Source organism: Echinococcus granulosus (assembly GCF_000524195.1).
Source record: "Echinococcus granulosus chromosome Unknown EG_S00115, whole genome shotgun sequence".
In the NCBI taxonomy this organism is placed as follows: Eukaryota; Metazoa; Platyhelminthes; class Cestoda; order Cyclophyllidea; family Taeniidae; genus Echinococcus; species Echinococcus granulosus.
The window spans coordinates 119,044-133,227 of record NW_020170495.1 but is presented as its reverse complement, the minus strand read 5'-3'; the positions used below and the strand labels follow the sequence as shown (position 1 = coordinate 133,227).

Genomic DNA, 14,184 nt, shown 5'->3' with positions numbered 1-14,184 from the left:
TACGATCAGCCATTAATCGCGCCTCAGTGGCAGCCAAACGAGCCAATACAAGATCCGCTTTTGCGTCTAGCTCTGCACGTAATGCCTCCAAAGAAAATTTCTTCTCTTGTTGCTGTTCTGGGGAAGAGTTTGTGGGAGGCGATTCCGCATTACTCACAGAAGGAGCTGTGGAAGTAGCAACAGGTGCTGCCGCCGGAGGTTGAGGCTTTTCAGACTTCTCAAGACGCATTCGTTCCGCAACAATGGCTTTGGCTTTCAACACTTCCTCCTTGGAAGCCGCGGCCTGGATTCGTTGGAAGTATGCGAGTGCCCTACTAGCAGCATCTCGTACTTGGGCAGAGAGGCGATATTTTCGACACTAAAAAGTGGCATCAAAAACGCCAATGCTCCAGCCAATGATTGGTAGGCCCGTGAAGACTTCATCCAGAACATAATTAAATAATAACTTGAACGAATACCACGGCATGGCAGCCAGAAGGCAATTATATCAGAGAATATGGATATTAAAAACTCCCAGCCAAAGTAATAGCAATAGACTGCACTTTCAACAATAAATGGAAAATTCAAGTCTGTGAAGCTGGGGATTCGTCGTAAAAACGTTCTTTAATTTCTTGTTATCTAGTCACTCCCAAATGTTTAGGATTCGATGATGTTTAACAATGGCCTCAAATAGGAATCCGATTGGCGTTGGAGCTCATTTTTAGCACTTAAAAATGAGAAGTCCAATTTTCAACTCCTCCTGAAGCAACAATTTCCTTTGCATTGAAAGGTAACGAACATTCACTAGGCCATAAAAATAAATCCACAAATGAGCTAAAATTCCGGCAACTACTTAGTATTGTAGAAAAGCTGTCTGTGAACTTGGAGGATAATAGTTAGCGAATCGTAATCCGGTGAAATTTCTTCCGCTAATTAATAGTAGAACACACAGCGGCCAAAGCCTCTTCCCCAATTCTGCTTACTAACAGTTTTTTAATAGCTAATTGTCCTGTATTCCCTTTTTGGGAGAAACATCTACCAGCAAACTCATAAGCGTATTTCCTCAATTCCCTGATTAGGAGTTCTTATTCAATCATTGATTTGTCACTGACGTCCTTTTCACCGAGCCAGAACTTCTACCAAAATTTAATCCTTTATTCTGCTCTAAGAGCCTGCCTCTCTGTAGACAAATTTACCTTGAACACAAATAGTTTCTGTCTGAGTGATTCGCAAACTAAAAAAGGGCAATTAGAAGCAGCTGAATACTTTTTAGGCAAGTAATGTTTCCCAAAAGGTACTTGAAGTCGAAGCACCTCATGTGGCTATAAAAAAACCTACGGTTAATAAGCCAAAATTTGTCTTTAAGGTTAAATGACATCCAAATAATGCTGTTAATCCAATAGCTAGGGGGCTTTTGCATGCCTGATGCCACAATAATTCCAAGCCTTCAAACAATATTGTCAAGAAACCACACATTTTAAGAGAACAGACTGGTGGGCGCACTTTATCGATGAATATTTCCACTACTGAAGTACAAAATGATCTGCGAAAAAAGTTTTCACTACTTCAAAGTGCTGTTTTACCGATTCTAATAAATATTTACTCCACCGATTTCAGAAATTTGTGGATTAAGAGCATAAAATATCGGTTAGAGAATCTAATACCTGATTCTATAAGCGTCAGCCTACTATGCCTCAATTTAACCACGTTGGTAAGTTACATATAACATTAGATATTAGCTATAAACAAGATAGGGAAAGACAACCACATTGGCAATGGTGAGATAGTGGGTAGAAAAAGTGGGCTCCTCACCTTTTTAACACAATCCGTGAGTTCCCACACCTTAGTAAGCTGAAGCAACGAAACCTTGGTTGCACAGATACGCGCTAAGACGTCAACCGCAGCGTCAAATTTCTCATGACCTCGCACAAGATTCGACTTCAACTGGATGGTCAGATCGTGCAAAATTTGCAGTTTATCCACTCCTATTAGGAAGAGGAAAAATGACCATCTCCATCGCTGCTTATGGTAATAGGGTAGCAAGAAAAACTTGCCAGATGGTGCAACGCCACTTGACGAAGAGCTAAAAAGGAAACAATTTTAATAAATCTTATCTTCTACTTAATGTCATGGTATGCGAAAGCCTACCTAACATGTTTCGCTCTTTTCACCAATTCAACTTCACCGCTGGAGCCCCTTCTCCTAGAATTCAACAAAAAAATTCAATTTAAAATAATAAAAGTAGAAGAGGTTTCAAAGCGACAAATAAACCAACTTACTTAGTACGACTGTGCCCATCTGCAGACCCTGGAACTTTAGCCTTGTGTCTCGGACTGTTTTTCAAAGAACACCGACTGTAATTAGTAAAACAAATCATAAAAAAACCTTTCCATTAACAATTACTGAAAAAAAGGAAAAAAAGCCCACCGACTACTCTCATCTTTGCCGTCATTGTCAGGTCTCCTGTGGTCACCAATATTTTTAAAAGTGTCGGGAGACTCACTAGCCCAACTATCCAAATTTTCACTACAATAAAAAGCAGTGGATCATATCTGGGGTATGAAAAAGTAGCATTAAAATATGCAAAAAGCCTACCGAACGCGTTCGCTGTCCTCCTCACTATCACTGGCTTTCTTTCGAACTTCACCACCACTCACAAAGCTTCTGCTACAATTTAAAAATCAACCATTGTATGTAGAGTGCAATGGATGAGTAAATGATACACCGTATCGGGCAGCTTACCTAATGCAATCGCCCTCGGCACCACCTTTTCTCCGTAAGTCAAGGCTTTTCGTGCTTCGAACAACCCTGTTTTCATCCTCACTTCCCCAATTTCTACTACAATCCAAAAGGAATCGACTATATCAAAAAAAACGAAGCTGTTGGGTAGACGCAAAGGAGGCAGCTCAAGTTTGCTAAAAGCCCACCGAATACGTTCCCTATCTTCCTCGATAGCACTTTCTCCACTTTTCACGTTCTGAGCAACGGATTCCCCAAAATCATCATTTCCCGAGCTTTTGCTACAATTTAAAGACAACCCGTTATGTTTGGAAAGGTTACAACCAGTGTGAATGAGAAGTCACAAATTTGTCAAAACCCACCTAGAAGCTTCTCCTTCACTACTACTATGCCTTCGTAGCTCACTTAAATGCTTCGACACGTCCATCAGTTCATTATCCACGCTTTCATTATTTTTACTGCATGTCAAGAGTAATTAGATCAAAAATCGGTTGTATAAATGAAACAGATAAAAATTAGCCAAAAAGCCCACCAAATATATTCATCATCCCCCTCAACAACACGGTCCTGTGAGATATCACCACCCTTCAACTTGCAATCGTAGGAATCCTCATCATCACCACTTTTCGAGCTTTTACTACAATCCAGAGACAATTCGTTATAAAAAACTGCAAACTGCGCAATTGAGAAGCAGCTAAAGCTGTTACAACTCACCTAACAGTTTCTCTTTCGCTACTACTACTACTACTATGTTTTATAGGCTCGTCGACAGCCTCCGACCCACTTGCCAATTCATTTTTCATGCCTCTGTAAGCATTACTGTAATACAAAAACAGGCAAATATACCTATTGTACGAAACGACTGTACAGAAGACATTAGCATCAATACCAGCTGAAAGCTTACCAAATGACTTCTTCCTCTTCCTCCTTTTTAATATTGTACATGCTTTGTTTATCACTTTTTTTCGGTTTCTGAACGCATCCATAATCATCGTCGTCGTCAGCATAATCGTCATCCAAATCCTCCTCCTCCTCATCATCATCATCACTTCGAGAACACCTGCTACCAATTGAAAAAAAATGAAAAAGGGGATTCCCTTCAACAGTCGACGTCCTCTGCCAGATTAGAATTTATCACAGCTAGCCGATGAAGAAGCTACCTCTGGTGTGAAATGATCATGAGTATACCGACCACTTTAATCATTCTCAAAGTCACTTGGTATATACGCCAATCAGATGATTTAATACATTTAGTGGGTGTAACTAATTTTTAAAATTAAATCAAAGTCACCAAAACATTCACGCAGCTGAAGCCTGATGAGTTTTCAAACTACATTTCTGTGGACTGAGGCCAGTAAATACGCAAAAAAGGAACACTCAAGCGTGACCTTAAGGTACCTCACACATTGCAGATAGTAAATGACATTCGTAATCTTACCGAAAATATTTCTTCTCGTCTTCCGATTCGGCATCCAGATCCACAACAAATCGCCTTGGTTTTCCTTCTCGCATATTCCTCTGAGATTTTTGATTCTCAGTTGCTTCTGAATCTTGCACAATTTCTGTAATGTCGTAGTACCCCTCCTCATTGACTGAACTCAAGGCTGTCGTATCAAACGAAGTCAATTCTTGCGTCTCTTCCACATCGACATTTACAGACTCAGGGGTATTACAAGGTTCTTCACTCTGGGTGTTAACAGTATCCAGCATTACAATATTGCCAAAGACGTTCGAGGGAGCTTCAGCACTCATCACTCCTGCCATTTCTTCTGGAGATCCAAATTGATCGATTTCCGAACCAGCACCTATTATTCCGCCTTTCTCCATCAGGACGACAGCCTTCTCAGTTTCAAAGCAAGCATCTAGTTTAGCTTCCTTTACACGCTTATCGTTTTCAATTGGGTCATAACACTCAACCGCTAAGTGATGTCGCTTCCTAGCGGTCCGTTTATTTACACTTTCACTAGCTTGAAGGTTATCTTCTTCCTTTTCCTGGCGATTACTGAGCGGAGCAGATAGACATTAACTAGCAATATTTGAAAGAGCCAACTATAAATGAAGGGTAAAGAAACGCACTCTTTTTTCTCCCCCATTACTTCTGCTGCCTGAAGCGAATTTGTATCCACGGTATCACTAGTACAGTAAAGAGTAAAGTAGGTAAGTCAACAGTCCAAAATGGTGTTTAACGAGTATGCAGGCAATGTACTCACCTAATAGGAGAAATACTAATCAAGTCGTCTTCCTGATCGCCAGACCTTTGACGTTTTGCTGAATGAACACGAGGTGCCCTTGAGGCTTTACGTTTAAGTGCCCTTTTCGTGGCTGGACTATTAGAACGAGACATTCTACCACGGATGGTGTCAGCCTCTCGCTCAACTTTGCCATATTCAAGAGGATAAAGAGATTCCCAGAAGGCCTCCGCCGCAGGATCCTTGCCAAGAAGCAAAATTTCAGGATCCGACTCGATCTCTATCATAGCTTTGATGAGGACTTTACGCTTCCCATATGCGTCTTTGTGGTCGTCAAAGCTCACAAGATTCTTAGGATTTAAAAAGGACCTAAGAAATGGAGAAATTGAGATAAAAAGACGAACTTACACTTGATGAGTACCATAGAAGAAAACTGGTACTTTACCCTTCGGAAGTTCAACATGTGGCGGAAGAGGATCGACCTAGGATGAAAAATATGGAATAAACACGACAAACCCTCGCCGGCCAGAAGGGAAAACCTTTCATTTTCGCGAATACACGATCGCCTGGCTGAAACATCGAAACAACAACTATCGCGGCAAATATTTGGAATCAACACCAAGTCGCCAAAGCAGTAAAATAACCGGCGGAATCAAGTAAAACAATAATAGCAAAAAATTCAAAATCAATTAAAAATTGCTAGTTTAATAAAAATGATTATTTAGTTGACTAAATAAGCTCTTTGTGAGGCAGGAAAATAGTAATTTAAAATTTACTGGAAATCAGTAAACAAGAAGAATTCAAACATCAAAATAATGCAGTTTTAGGATTGTTTTGATGCACAATTCGAAATTTTTCACGTAAATCTGTATTTGCGAATATTTTTATTTAGCTGTTTTCAGAATCAGAATTATCAAAGTCCGAACCTTACGAAAGCAAGGATATTGTGGGTCCAGTCGTCGCTACCCATGTAAAATATATAGGAAACTGGAATACCTTTTGAGATATGATTAATTTTATATCATTACAACCTGTTTTTTTCCAAATGTTTACCAAAACCTTAACCCACGAGGAAATGAATTATACCTTTCAGTTTTTGTATCACCTATTACTAGGTAAATTGAAAATCGGAATGTCATTGTGCTTGTCTAACGTATTGAGACCTAATCGTTCATTTGCAAAAACAAAACAAACTTCAAGTGTTTGTTTTGTACAGCCTGGTTAAAGTGCGTAGCGGCATTGCAGTGTAATTAAAAGAATTTATTGAACTTTACATTCACCTAACTGGGACCATTAGCCCTCGGAGGCTGTAATCCCGTCTTTGTAGTTTGACCTCTTATTCATCACTTTCAATCGCTAGAGAAGCATCTTCCACAGGAGTATGGGTTAATATGACTTTAGGATGGACTGGAGCACTACAACTGGGGTTGGCATCAAAAAATCCGATCAGAAGGAAAAAAAGCAAATCAGAGAGTGGTACTGGATACCAAAACTAGATGTCACGAATGAATCTCTGTATCACGGGAAATCAACATGCAACACATTTCTGCCACATGGACGGCATCCCAAATCCCAGCGTAGAAGAATGAGCATGGAGGCCATCAGGGACATTTCCAAGTTACGGAGCCTGTGCCTTTATCTTGGCGGTGTGGCCGTCTATACTCTAGCGCTAAATAATAAATACGAGTTTTCCTTAGTTCTGCTTCAGAAAGGACCGGGGACGATTATGATGGCATACATAGTCACTGAAGTGCTTTTATGTCCATAAAAATGCCCGTCGAAAACCCTCTTTTCTTTATTTTTACACAGCCACTGCCACATTCCATTTATCTTCGTCCGTATAGCCTACTTTTCAACGAAAATAACGCGAACCTAGAGACTGCATCATTTGAGTCGTGGAACAACGCAGTTCCATGTATTCAAACACCGAAGTGGACCTGATTATTTCTCCCCCCTATGCTTGCCTTTACCACAGCATCCTAAATCAGCCCCAAGATGAGCGTCAGACGATTTCCACTAAGCCATCCATCCATCCATCATCCATCGTCACAAGCGTATTCATCTGTCGACCCACCTATCACGGAACCATCCAATCAGTTCAGTTCTGTCGGCTTATTCATGAAAGATCTGCCTTTACAACCTGGATCCGTCCGTTAACATTCCAATCATACTAGATCCATCACTAACATTTCCAGAGAACAAGAAGAAATAGGTGGAATGATAGCTATTGGGAAGGTTTGTACAGTCACGGGTTCACACATGTCGCCTGCCAAACGGCGATTCCATGCGCTTGCGGTTGGGATCCAAGCAGAGAAAGGCCTTGCACAAAGATGCTCCCACATTCTGGAGGATCCACGGCGATATCTGGTGCCCAACGCACGCCTCCTCATCTCTCCAACAATTTCGCGTGGTTCCACAGTAGGAGGCCTCCAGGGTGTAGCTTCTGGCGACACCAAACTGCCTCCACACCACAACACGACCTGTTGCTTCCTTCACGCGGCTGATAGAGTAGCTGGAAGGGAATAAATAGCATAGCATTCCATGTATCCAGCTATCACAGATCTGGTAATCATCTATCTTAGATCCAACCAATTAAGTTGCTCCCTGAAGACTAGAACAAGAGCATACGATAGACGTTGTGCTGCTCGAAGCTCAGCTAATCCAAGTGCATCACCATTTAACTCAACGAATTCCACAAAAAAAATTACAAAGAACACCTGTCACACATATGTGACACTAAAGGCAGATAAAAAAACCGACGCTTCACATACATGTAACGCTGGTGCTACACAGTGCTGATGAATAGGCTGATTTCCCAGATAAAATTAAGAATTCAAATAATGAAAGACTTACTCGCTAGCAGCTTTGGAAAAGGGCAGCGAAATGTTATGCATCACCTCGGCCAGTTCGAGAAAACAGCCGTCGAAACTGTCGGCGGTGACACCGAGGTAGTCGGTGGAATCTGAAGCCTTCCATGAGAGATGTGGATCACAGCCATAGACAAAGATGTCCTTCATTCGGGAGTGACCGTGCAAATCGATGTAGATCTGGAGGACAGGCGCAGAAAACTCCAAATATCAAATAGGCAACCAAAATTTCACCTATGCAGGCTCATGAATAGACCTACGTAGGGCGCACTACCCACTTCAGCCAGCAAATTAATGAGGCATTTGGTGTGGAAAATTGTCGGGTGCAAAGATTGCGAGGGATTTAACCACTGACGATTCAAGTCCTTTGCAGCCATGGAACATCGGTGACTAAAAAAGGGTAAGGGAAAAAAAGGAGAATGCACCAACAAAGGATTGGGAAAGGCCGAAATGGGGGAAAAGAAGGAGATTCTACCCACTTTCCACAGATCACTCCGTCCGGATTCAAAGAAGGCACAACCTTAAAGACGTAGGCATGACGAAGACGAACCATTTCGGGGTCACGCGGGTCAGTCAAGTGGTCTAGCAGGCCACGCATAACCCAGCTTGAATTGGATTCGCCGGGATGAACGCGCGCGGTGATAAAGATGTAGGGACGTCGGGGATCTAGAGAAATTTTGAGACAGGGAATCAAACATAATAACCCAGCACTTTTTAACTCATAAAGTAGTGAGAAATCAACTTGTCAACTAATGGCCAACCGCTTTTGGTAAAAAAACTAACTAGTGACTTTTCCAGAGCCTTCAGTGGCCTCTGTGATGGTAACCAGAGGCACCAAATTGTCCAGCAAGGTGGAAGTGAGGTTCTGCACGCGGAGGTAGAGTCTAGACGACTTAGAAGGCGATTTGGAGGCAGCATTTTGAGCACGGAGTTGCCATTGTGTCAAATCGGCGAGGAGGCGAGAGTGGGTGTAGGGGTAGTGGTAGGCGATGTAGCAAATGTCGCCGCGGTGTTGAAATCGCAGACTGAAAGTGGCGGTATAGTAATTCCGACTGTTCTCTGAAATTTTTTTAAAGCAAAAAGACGACTACCGATTTTACATAGGGAATCATAAGGCTCGGCACTCATGAACGAGACTGGCAGAGGTGATTCATCTGAGGATTCTGGAAGTAAATGGATGCTGTTGAATCATCGAGCAGGAGACGCCCGGCTTTTGTCCAAGACATCGAGATCGGAAGTCCACATTATACAATGACACTTTATTTTGAAAAATTTTATGCTGTTTGGTCACTGTTTAGGCGCGCCCTGATCACACAGACGTTTCTGGCAAAATTTTTGAACCAGATGAAAGATGAGTAGGTGAGATGTTGGACAGCCAATGAAGTGATTTAGAAGCACACAGTACAGTACGAGATCATACTACTGCAGTAAGAAATTCAATTTCCCCCTCAGAAGTGGACCTTAATCTGAACTTGATCTCAAATGCATCCAATAGGAGTCAAAGTGTATAAGGTCAATGATAATTAAGTTAAGAAAATAATCCACCAACCACAAACATGCCAGTTCATAAGTTCTAAGTACAGCCATCGCTCCACCGATTCCACGCCTCTTCGAAGTGTATCCATGAGTGATAAAATCACAAAAGTTTTCAATTCTTGGCTACTTTAGCCAATGTAACGGTGGTATAAAGAACTGCTGCATGTCAAAAACTAGGATGATGAACATCGGGGGATACACATTGGTGTTCTGAATGAGACCAAGTTTGGCTCCAATTCTCCAAAATATCAAATAAACTTCTTGCTAGGCCAGTAAACCTCTCTGATTTGGATTGAGACTGCGAAAAAGCATGGCTCCAATTGGTCCAGCAATGACAGCCAGTCAGCTGCTACTACAGAAGGAATGCATCACGAGTGTGCTCGTGTTGGAAGCAGCAAAGACCTCCATTCTGAAGGCTGCATTGCATTAGCTTCCTTGATAGGATCGTGGCACGCACTTTTGCGGTTCACAAAAGGTTTGATTCTGATTCGAATGTAACTCAAAACCATTCCGATCTCGGAGCTGAAGCCTTTACTAGAGTCAAAGATTTGATAGAATTATTCAAAGATACAAGCAAAAAGAGGGGATCAAAACAATTAACAAAAGAACAATGCAAGCATTGCTCGTGATCAGAAGCAATTAAATGAAGATGGGTGTTGGGCTTTTAAAGCAATTTGCCTCCTAAAAACTATTTAATTATGCCATGAAACCGACCAAGCATCAACAGTCTTGGTTCCAATGAACGTGAATTTGTGACCCAGCCATAAATAGCAACTTAGGCTAGTCTTGAAAGCCCTTCCAAGTAGCGACACAAATACAACTGGGGTTACTGCTGCCTCCCTCATCGCTATAGAGGAGGGATTCGAAGCAGCTTTTGTGGAACTAAATTCAGCCGTTCTCGTGAAGTGCAATCGTCAAGGAAAAAACCAGTGGGACAATGCAACGCAGTTACAATGGAAGGATTCCTTTCACCAATGTCTTTCAGAGAGGCTTTCAAGACACTTGAAACAAATTGTGCATTGGAGAAATAGCGTACAAATGAATGGGAATGTAAAAATAACTGTGATGGAGTAACTGAAACCAAACTCACTTGCACCAGATCCACTCCGCATAAAGTGATTTTTGTAGTAGTTGATACACCCACCAGCCCTGAACCAATAGGGTCGTCCATTTAGTGCCTCCGTTACGGAGAACACCACGGGTTGCATGCCTAAAAAGCACAACGGATATCCATCAATTGGCCATCCTGATCACAACATCAAAGTCTCGGGTGTTTGATCATCCTTGTAAGTAAATAATTAATAAGACTAATTTTGAATCCGAAACACCAATGACAATACATCTCGAATAGATGGAAATGAATGGAAAATGATACAAGAATGAATTCCAGGATGGATTGATGGAACAATGAACAGCTTGTACGCCTAAAGAGAAGTGTAACTCATATTTTTTTTCCCAATCTTCCGCGATTCAGTGTCTACAAATCACGATGTCTATGCTAATAATTCAGTCCCTTTATGGGCTATCACCAGACCCATGCCTTAAACAGACTTCAGAGGGGGCCCGGAATCCTCGGGAGAATGCAAAACACGGTAACACAGTGAGATAAATTTTCTTTAAAAAGGAGAAAATCTTCATATGAAGAGGCATCACACTAGAGCATCATCCAATGAGTAAGTGAGTACCCTCGTCACAGTTCGTGAAGGGAATGTGACAAGTCGACCTATTGAAATTGACTAGATCAATCACTGGGTGATCTACATTCCGGATCAATCTACCTTCGGATCGGTGTAAAATGACTTTTCTGAGGTGATACGTTTAATCAGATCAGTTAGCTACTCAGAGAAGACGAATGTTGTGAGTTGCTGGATCTATGAGAATGATAGTTGAAAGCACATCGACCTTCCGGAAAAAAAACTCAACTTCGAGGTCCCACGTCAAGGTAAAAGGAAATAAGTCCAAAAGTCCACAGAGTACAAGGCAACCACATAAGTAATAAAGGTTTTAGTATCTGCAGAATGCTTCTTTAAATACGCTAATCATTGAAAATAATTAACATTACAACCTGTTATTCTCCCCTATTTCCCATAAAACGCTCTGCCTCTCAAAGTAAACAAAACAGATCCTAATCACCTCCGCCCCTCTACCGCTTTTAATGCCCGAATGTCCCTCCTGTTTGGCGGGTGTTTATTTGATGTCCAGACAAGGCGTGACGATCACTTGGATGGTGTAAAAAATTAGGAGGAGACTATGGTGAGATCGTTCCCTCTCTCCCCTCGCCCCTCATTCTAGCCATGAACGATGGAGGAGGTGGTGATTGATTGATTCACCACCAATTTCAAAATACCACATCCCAACTTGTACGAAGCCAAGTTGGTTCGTGAGGCAGACAGGCTCGAGGCACATCCACCAGGTTAAATCAACACACGGTGATGTGTGTAAAAGTACCAGGAAAATAGTGCAGGGGATAATAAAAAGTTCCACACTAATAAACTGACGCATACGAGCTTGTCAAGCTGCAACAAAACGTCACCGGATAAAATCGGCTGTCAGTAACAAAAATTCCACTATTTCTGCAAAAGACTTGCGAGAATCTACTACCTCCGTGGGTTTAAAAGAGTTGAGATTATGTGCTGAAGCAGCACGGACATTAGACGTTTAAAGGTCAATCAATCGACTGCTCATCCTCCCCAGGTTGATGCTATATGGATGGATGATTATCTGATTGAGTGGATAGTTGAATGCTTGGAGGAAGAGGCGCTTAAAATGATGGATGACTAGCTGAATGGGTGGTTGGACGAGGCAACTAATCAACTCACCTCCACTGTACTGACTACCTGCCTTCTCTAAGTTGATAATATTGAAGCGGTACCGCACCATACTGTCTACATTGGCCACACGAAAGTAGAACCATTGGACATGCGAGCACGTGTTGAGGTCGGGCGAGAGGAGGAGATCGTACTCCGTCTGTCGCACCTGAATGACCTTCCGCAGATTGCCGCTCTCGAAGCGCGACTCAAATTGTAAGTGACCCAGATCAGCGTCAAATTTTCCCAGTCTTGAAGAGGAAGAAGAAGAATAGAATGCTTTTTCTTCATCATCTACTTTACTTTTCCGGATAAGCCACTTGTTAGCATCAAAACGGAAAGAATGAAATCAGGACAAAACTTAGACTTGCCATGTATTTCACCAAACTTATGACGGTTTATAGTAATGCTCCTAAGGATGACGATTCAAAATCGAAATTTAACCAATGTGGAACATCATCAAACTGAGATAAATACCTCCAAAATCAATCGTTTCAATGCATTTTATTAACAGTGGAATGCTATGCCTGTTCTGAAGATGTACCACCCATCTTTACCGGTGGATGATCGTCGTGTAACCTTCAATTCCACACAGATGTGATGACTGGAGCTGAGGTAAAAAAGGAAGGAGGGCCATGGACGACACCACTGAGATTTAGTCTTTGGGTCATTTTTTCTGGCCTTTGGTAAATCAAAAATAAAAGACCACCAGGCTTGTGTGTCATACTGTGCCTTTAAAGGTAATCCGAGATTTGCATCGATACAAGTGCAATGAGATGCACAGTTTAAGGAAGGTTCATGTCCAATCAAATTCCTAGATTAATATACGAGAAAGGTACCCACTGCAGATAGCTAAATCTGTGCAAATTTAGCTATTAGAGGTGAAATATTTGACAGCTTTACAGTATTACCAATCACGAAGTATGAACAGAATCATGCAAGAGCACAATCCCAAGACCTGATCCGTGTAGATACCTGGAAAGTATGAGAAATAACAACAAAGTGAGGCTTATGCCGAGGCTTCAAAAAGCCACGTCTAGCGGTTGACGCATGAAATGCACCCACTACGGCCCAGCATCCGACCTTAAGTATCGCTTCCCGAATAACACAGAATGGGAAAGGTGAATTTCATCAAAAGATGCACATCTACTGTTAAGTCGTGGCATTTCTTTGACAAAACGCATCCTTCCAGCTTCCCACAATTTGGCTGATGGATGGAAAAGACTGGCAAAGCCGCGTCGACCTTTGGCAAGTCCTTCAATCTTGGGCTTTGAATCCCTCCGCATGTAAAAAATCGAAGTATACGAAGTATTTCAACGTTAAAATGGCCCTAAGATACGCCGGACAAACGCCTGGATAGCATCAAAGAGGCACCGAAACGAAAAGGAGAAATGGAATTCACGAGCAACGCGGATGAGTTTCGCTTTTGGACAAATATTCCCATGACATAGCAGTTGGTGCCACAAAATGTTCTCGATGCAAAAAAAACGTTTAATGTTGAAGTGGTTGGCAAACAAGGCCTTAGCAATGAAACCCTGTCAAAATCTATGAGATGGATTACAATAGTTGAAGTAGGCAATTCTGAAGCAGTGATGGAGAATTATCGTGGGACCCTCATTCCTATCTACCGTGTAGGCTCAAGCCAATCAAATACTTTTGTGAAAAGACATCCAGAGGAGTACCCATGAAGAGGATGCCAGAAATGATGATCAAAACAAGGCGAGCATCAAGATTAGAATAGGCGTAGAGTTCCAAGTTAAAAGAGGGAATAAATACATAGCGCAGCTTTGTTAGGTTGTCAGATTGTGTATTTCAATGAACCGTTTATGCTATTAGGTAACCGTTTTCACTTAAAGGCGTCGACACAAGAAATGTTTTTCGTGTGCAAAAAAAGAACCCGAAGTAGCATAATGCTGAACAACTCGCATGGCAATGGGACTAAACGCGGCTATAAAATGCGAAGAGCTTTTAAACATCTATGATATGCATAAATGGAATGGAATTACACATGCAATTCGAAACAGGAAATGATTTGAGGGATATATGCCGAAAGAATTTAGAGGTGTC

General features: G+C 41.8%; 1 protein-coding gene across 1 annotated transcript in view; it reads right to left on the bottom strand. All coding sequences in view use genetic code 11, as the record gives it.

Moving 5' to 3' along the window:
• Positions 1-66: 66 nt before the first annotated feature.
• EGR_08679 (Cytosolic carboxypeptidase) overlaps positions 67-14,184 on the bottom strand; it is a gene marked incomplete at both ends in the record, with an annotated part of 36,300 nt that continues 22,182 nt past the window's right edge. Inside the window, 25 exons of the mRNA XM_024497928.1 lie at positions 67-117; positions 158-358; positions 1,792-2,062; positions 2,128-2,181; positions 2,259-2,333; positions 2,407-2,505; positions 2,575-2,646; positions 2,722-2,838; positions 2,907-2,999; positions 3,081-3,176; positions 3,251-3,355; positions 3,433-3,537; positions 3,623-3,781; positions 4,157-4,720; positions 4,795-4,851; positions 4,929-5,276; positions 5,316-5,389; positions 5,424-5,477; positions 7,167-7,419; positions 7,761-7,954; positions 8,035-8,164; positions 8,254-8,440; positions 8,558-8,833; positions 10,401-10,520; positions 12,130-12,368. Of these exons, the coding sequence (XP_024347653.1) occupies positions 67-117; positions 158-358; positions 1,792-2,062; positions 2,128-2,181; positions 2,259-2,333; positions 2,407-2,505; positions 2,575-2,646; positions 2,722-2,838; positions 2,907-2,999; positions 3,081-3,176; positions 3,251-3,355; positions 3,433-3,537; positions 3,623-3,781; positions 4,157-4,720; positions 4,795-4,851; positions 4,929-5,276; positions 5,316-5,389; positions 5,424-5,477; positions 7,167-7,419; positions 7,761-7,954; positions 8,035-8,164; positions 8,254-8,440; positions 8,558-8,833; positions 10,401-10,520; positions 12,130-12,368 (3,994 nt within the window). The remainder of the gene's footprint in view (positions 118-157; positions 359-1,791; positions 2,063-2,127; positions 2,182-2,258; positions 2,334-2,406; positions 2,506-2,574; positions 2,647-2,721; positions 2,839-2,906; positions 3,000-3,080; positions 3,177-3,250; positions 3,356-3,432; positions 3,538-3,622; positions 3,782-4,156; positions 4,721-4,794; positions 4,852-4,928; positions 5,277-5,315; positions 5,390-5,423; positions 5,478-7,166; positions 7,420-7,760; positions 7,955-8,034; positions 8,165-8,253; positions 8,441-8,557; positions 8,834-10,400; positions 10,521-12,129; positions 12,369-14,184) is intronic.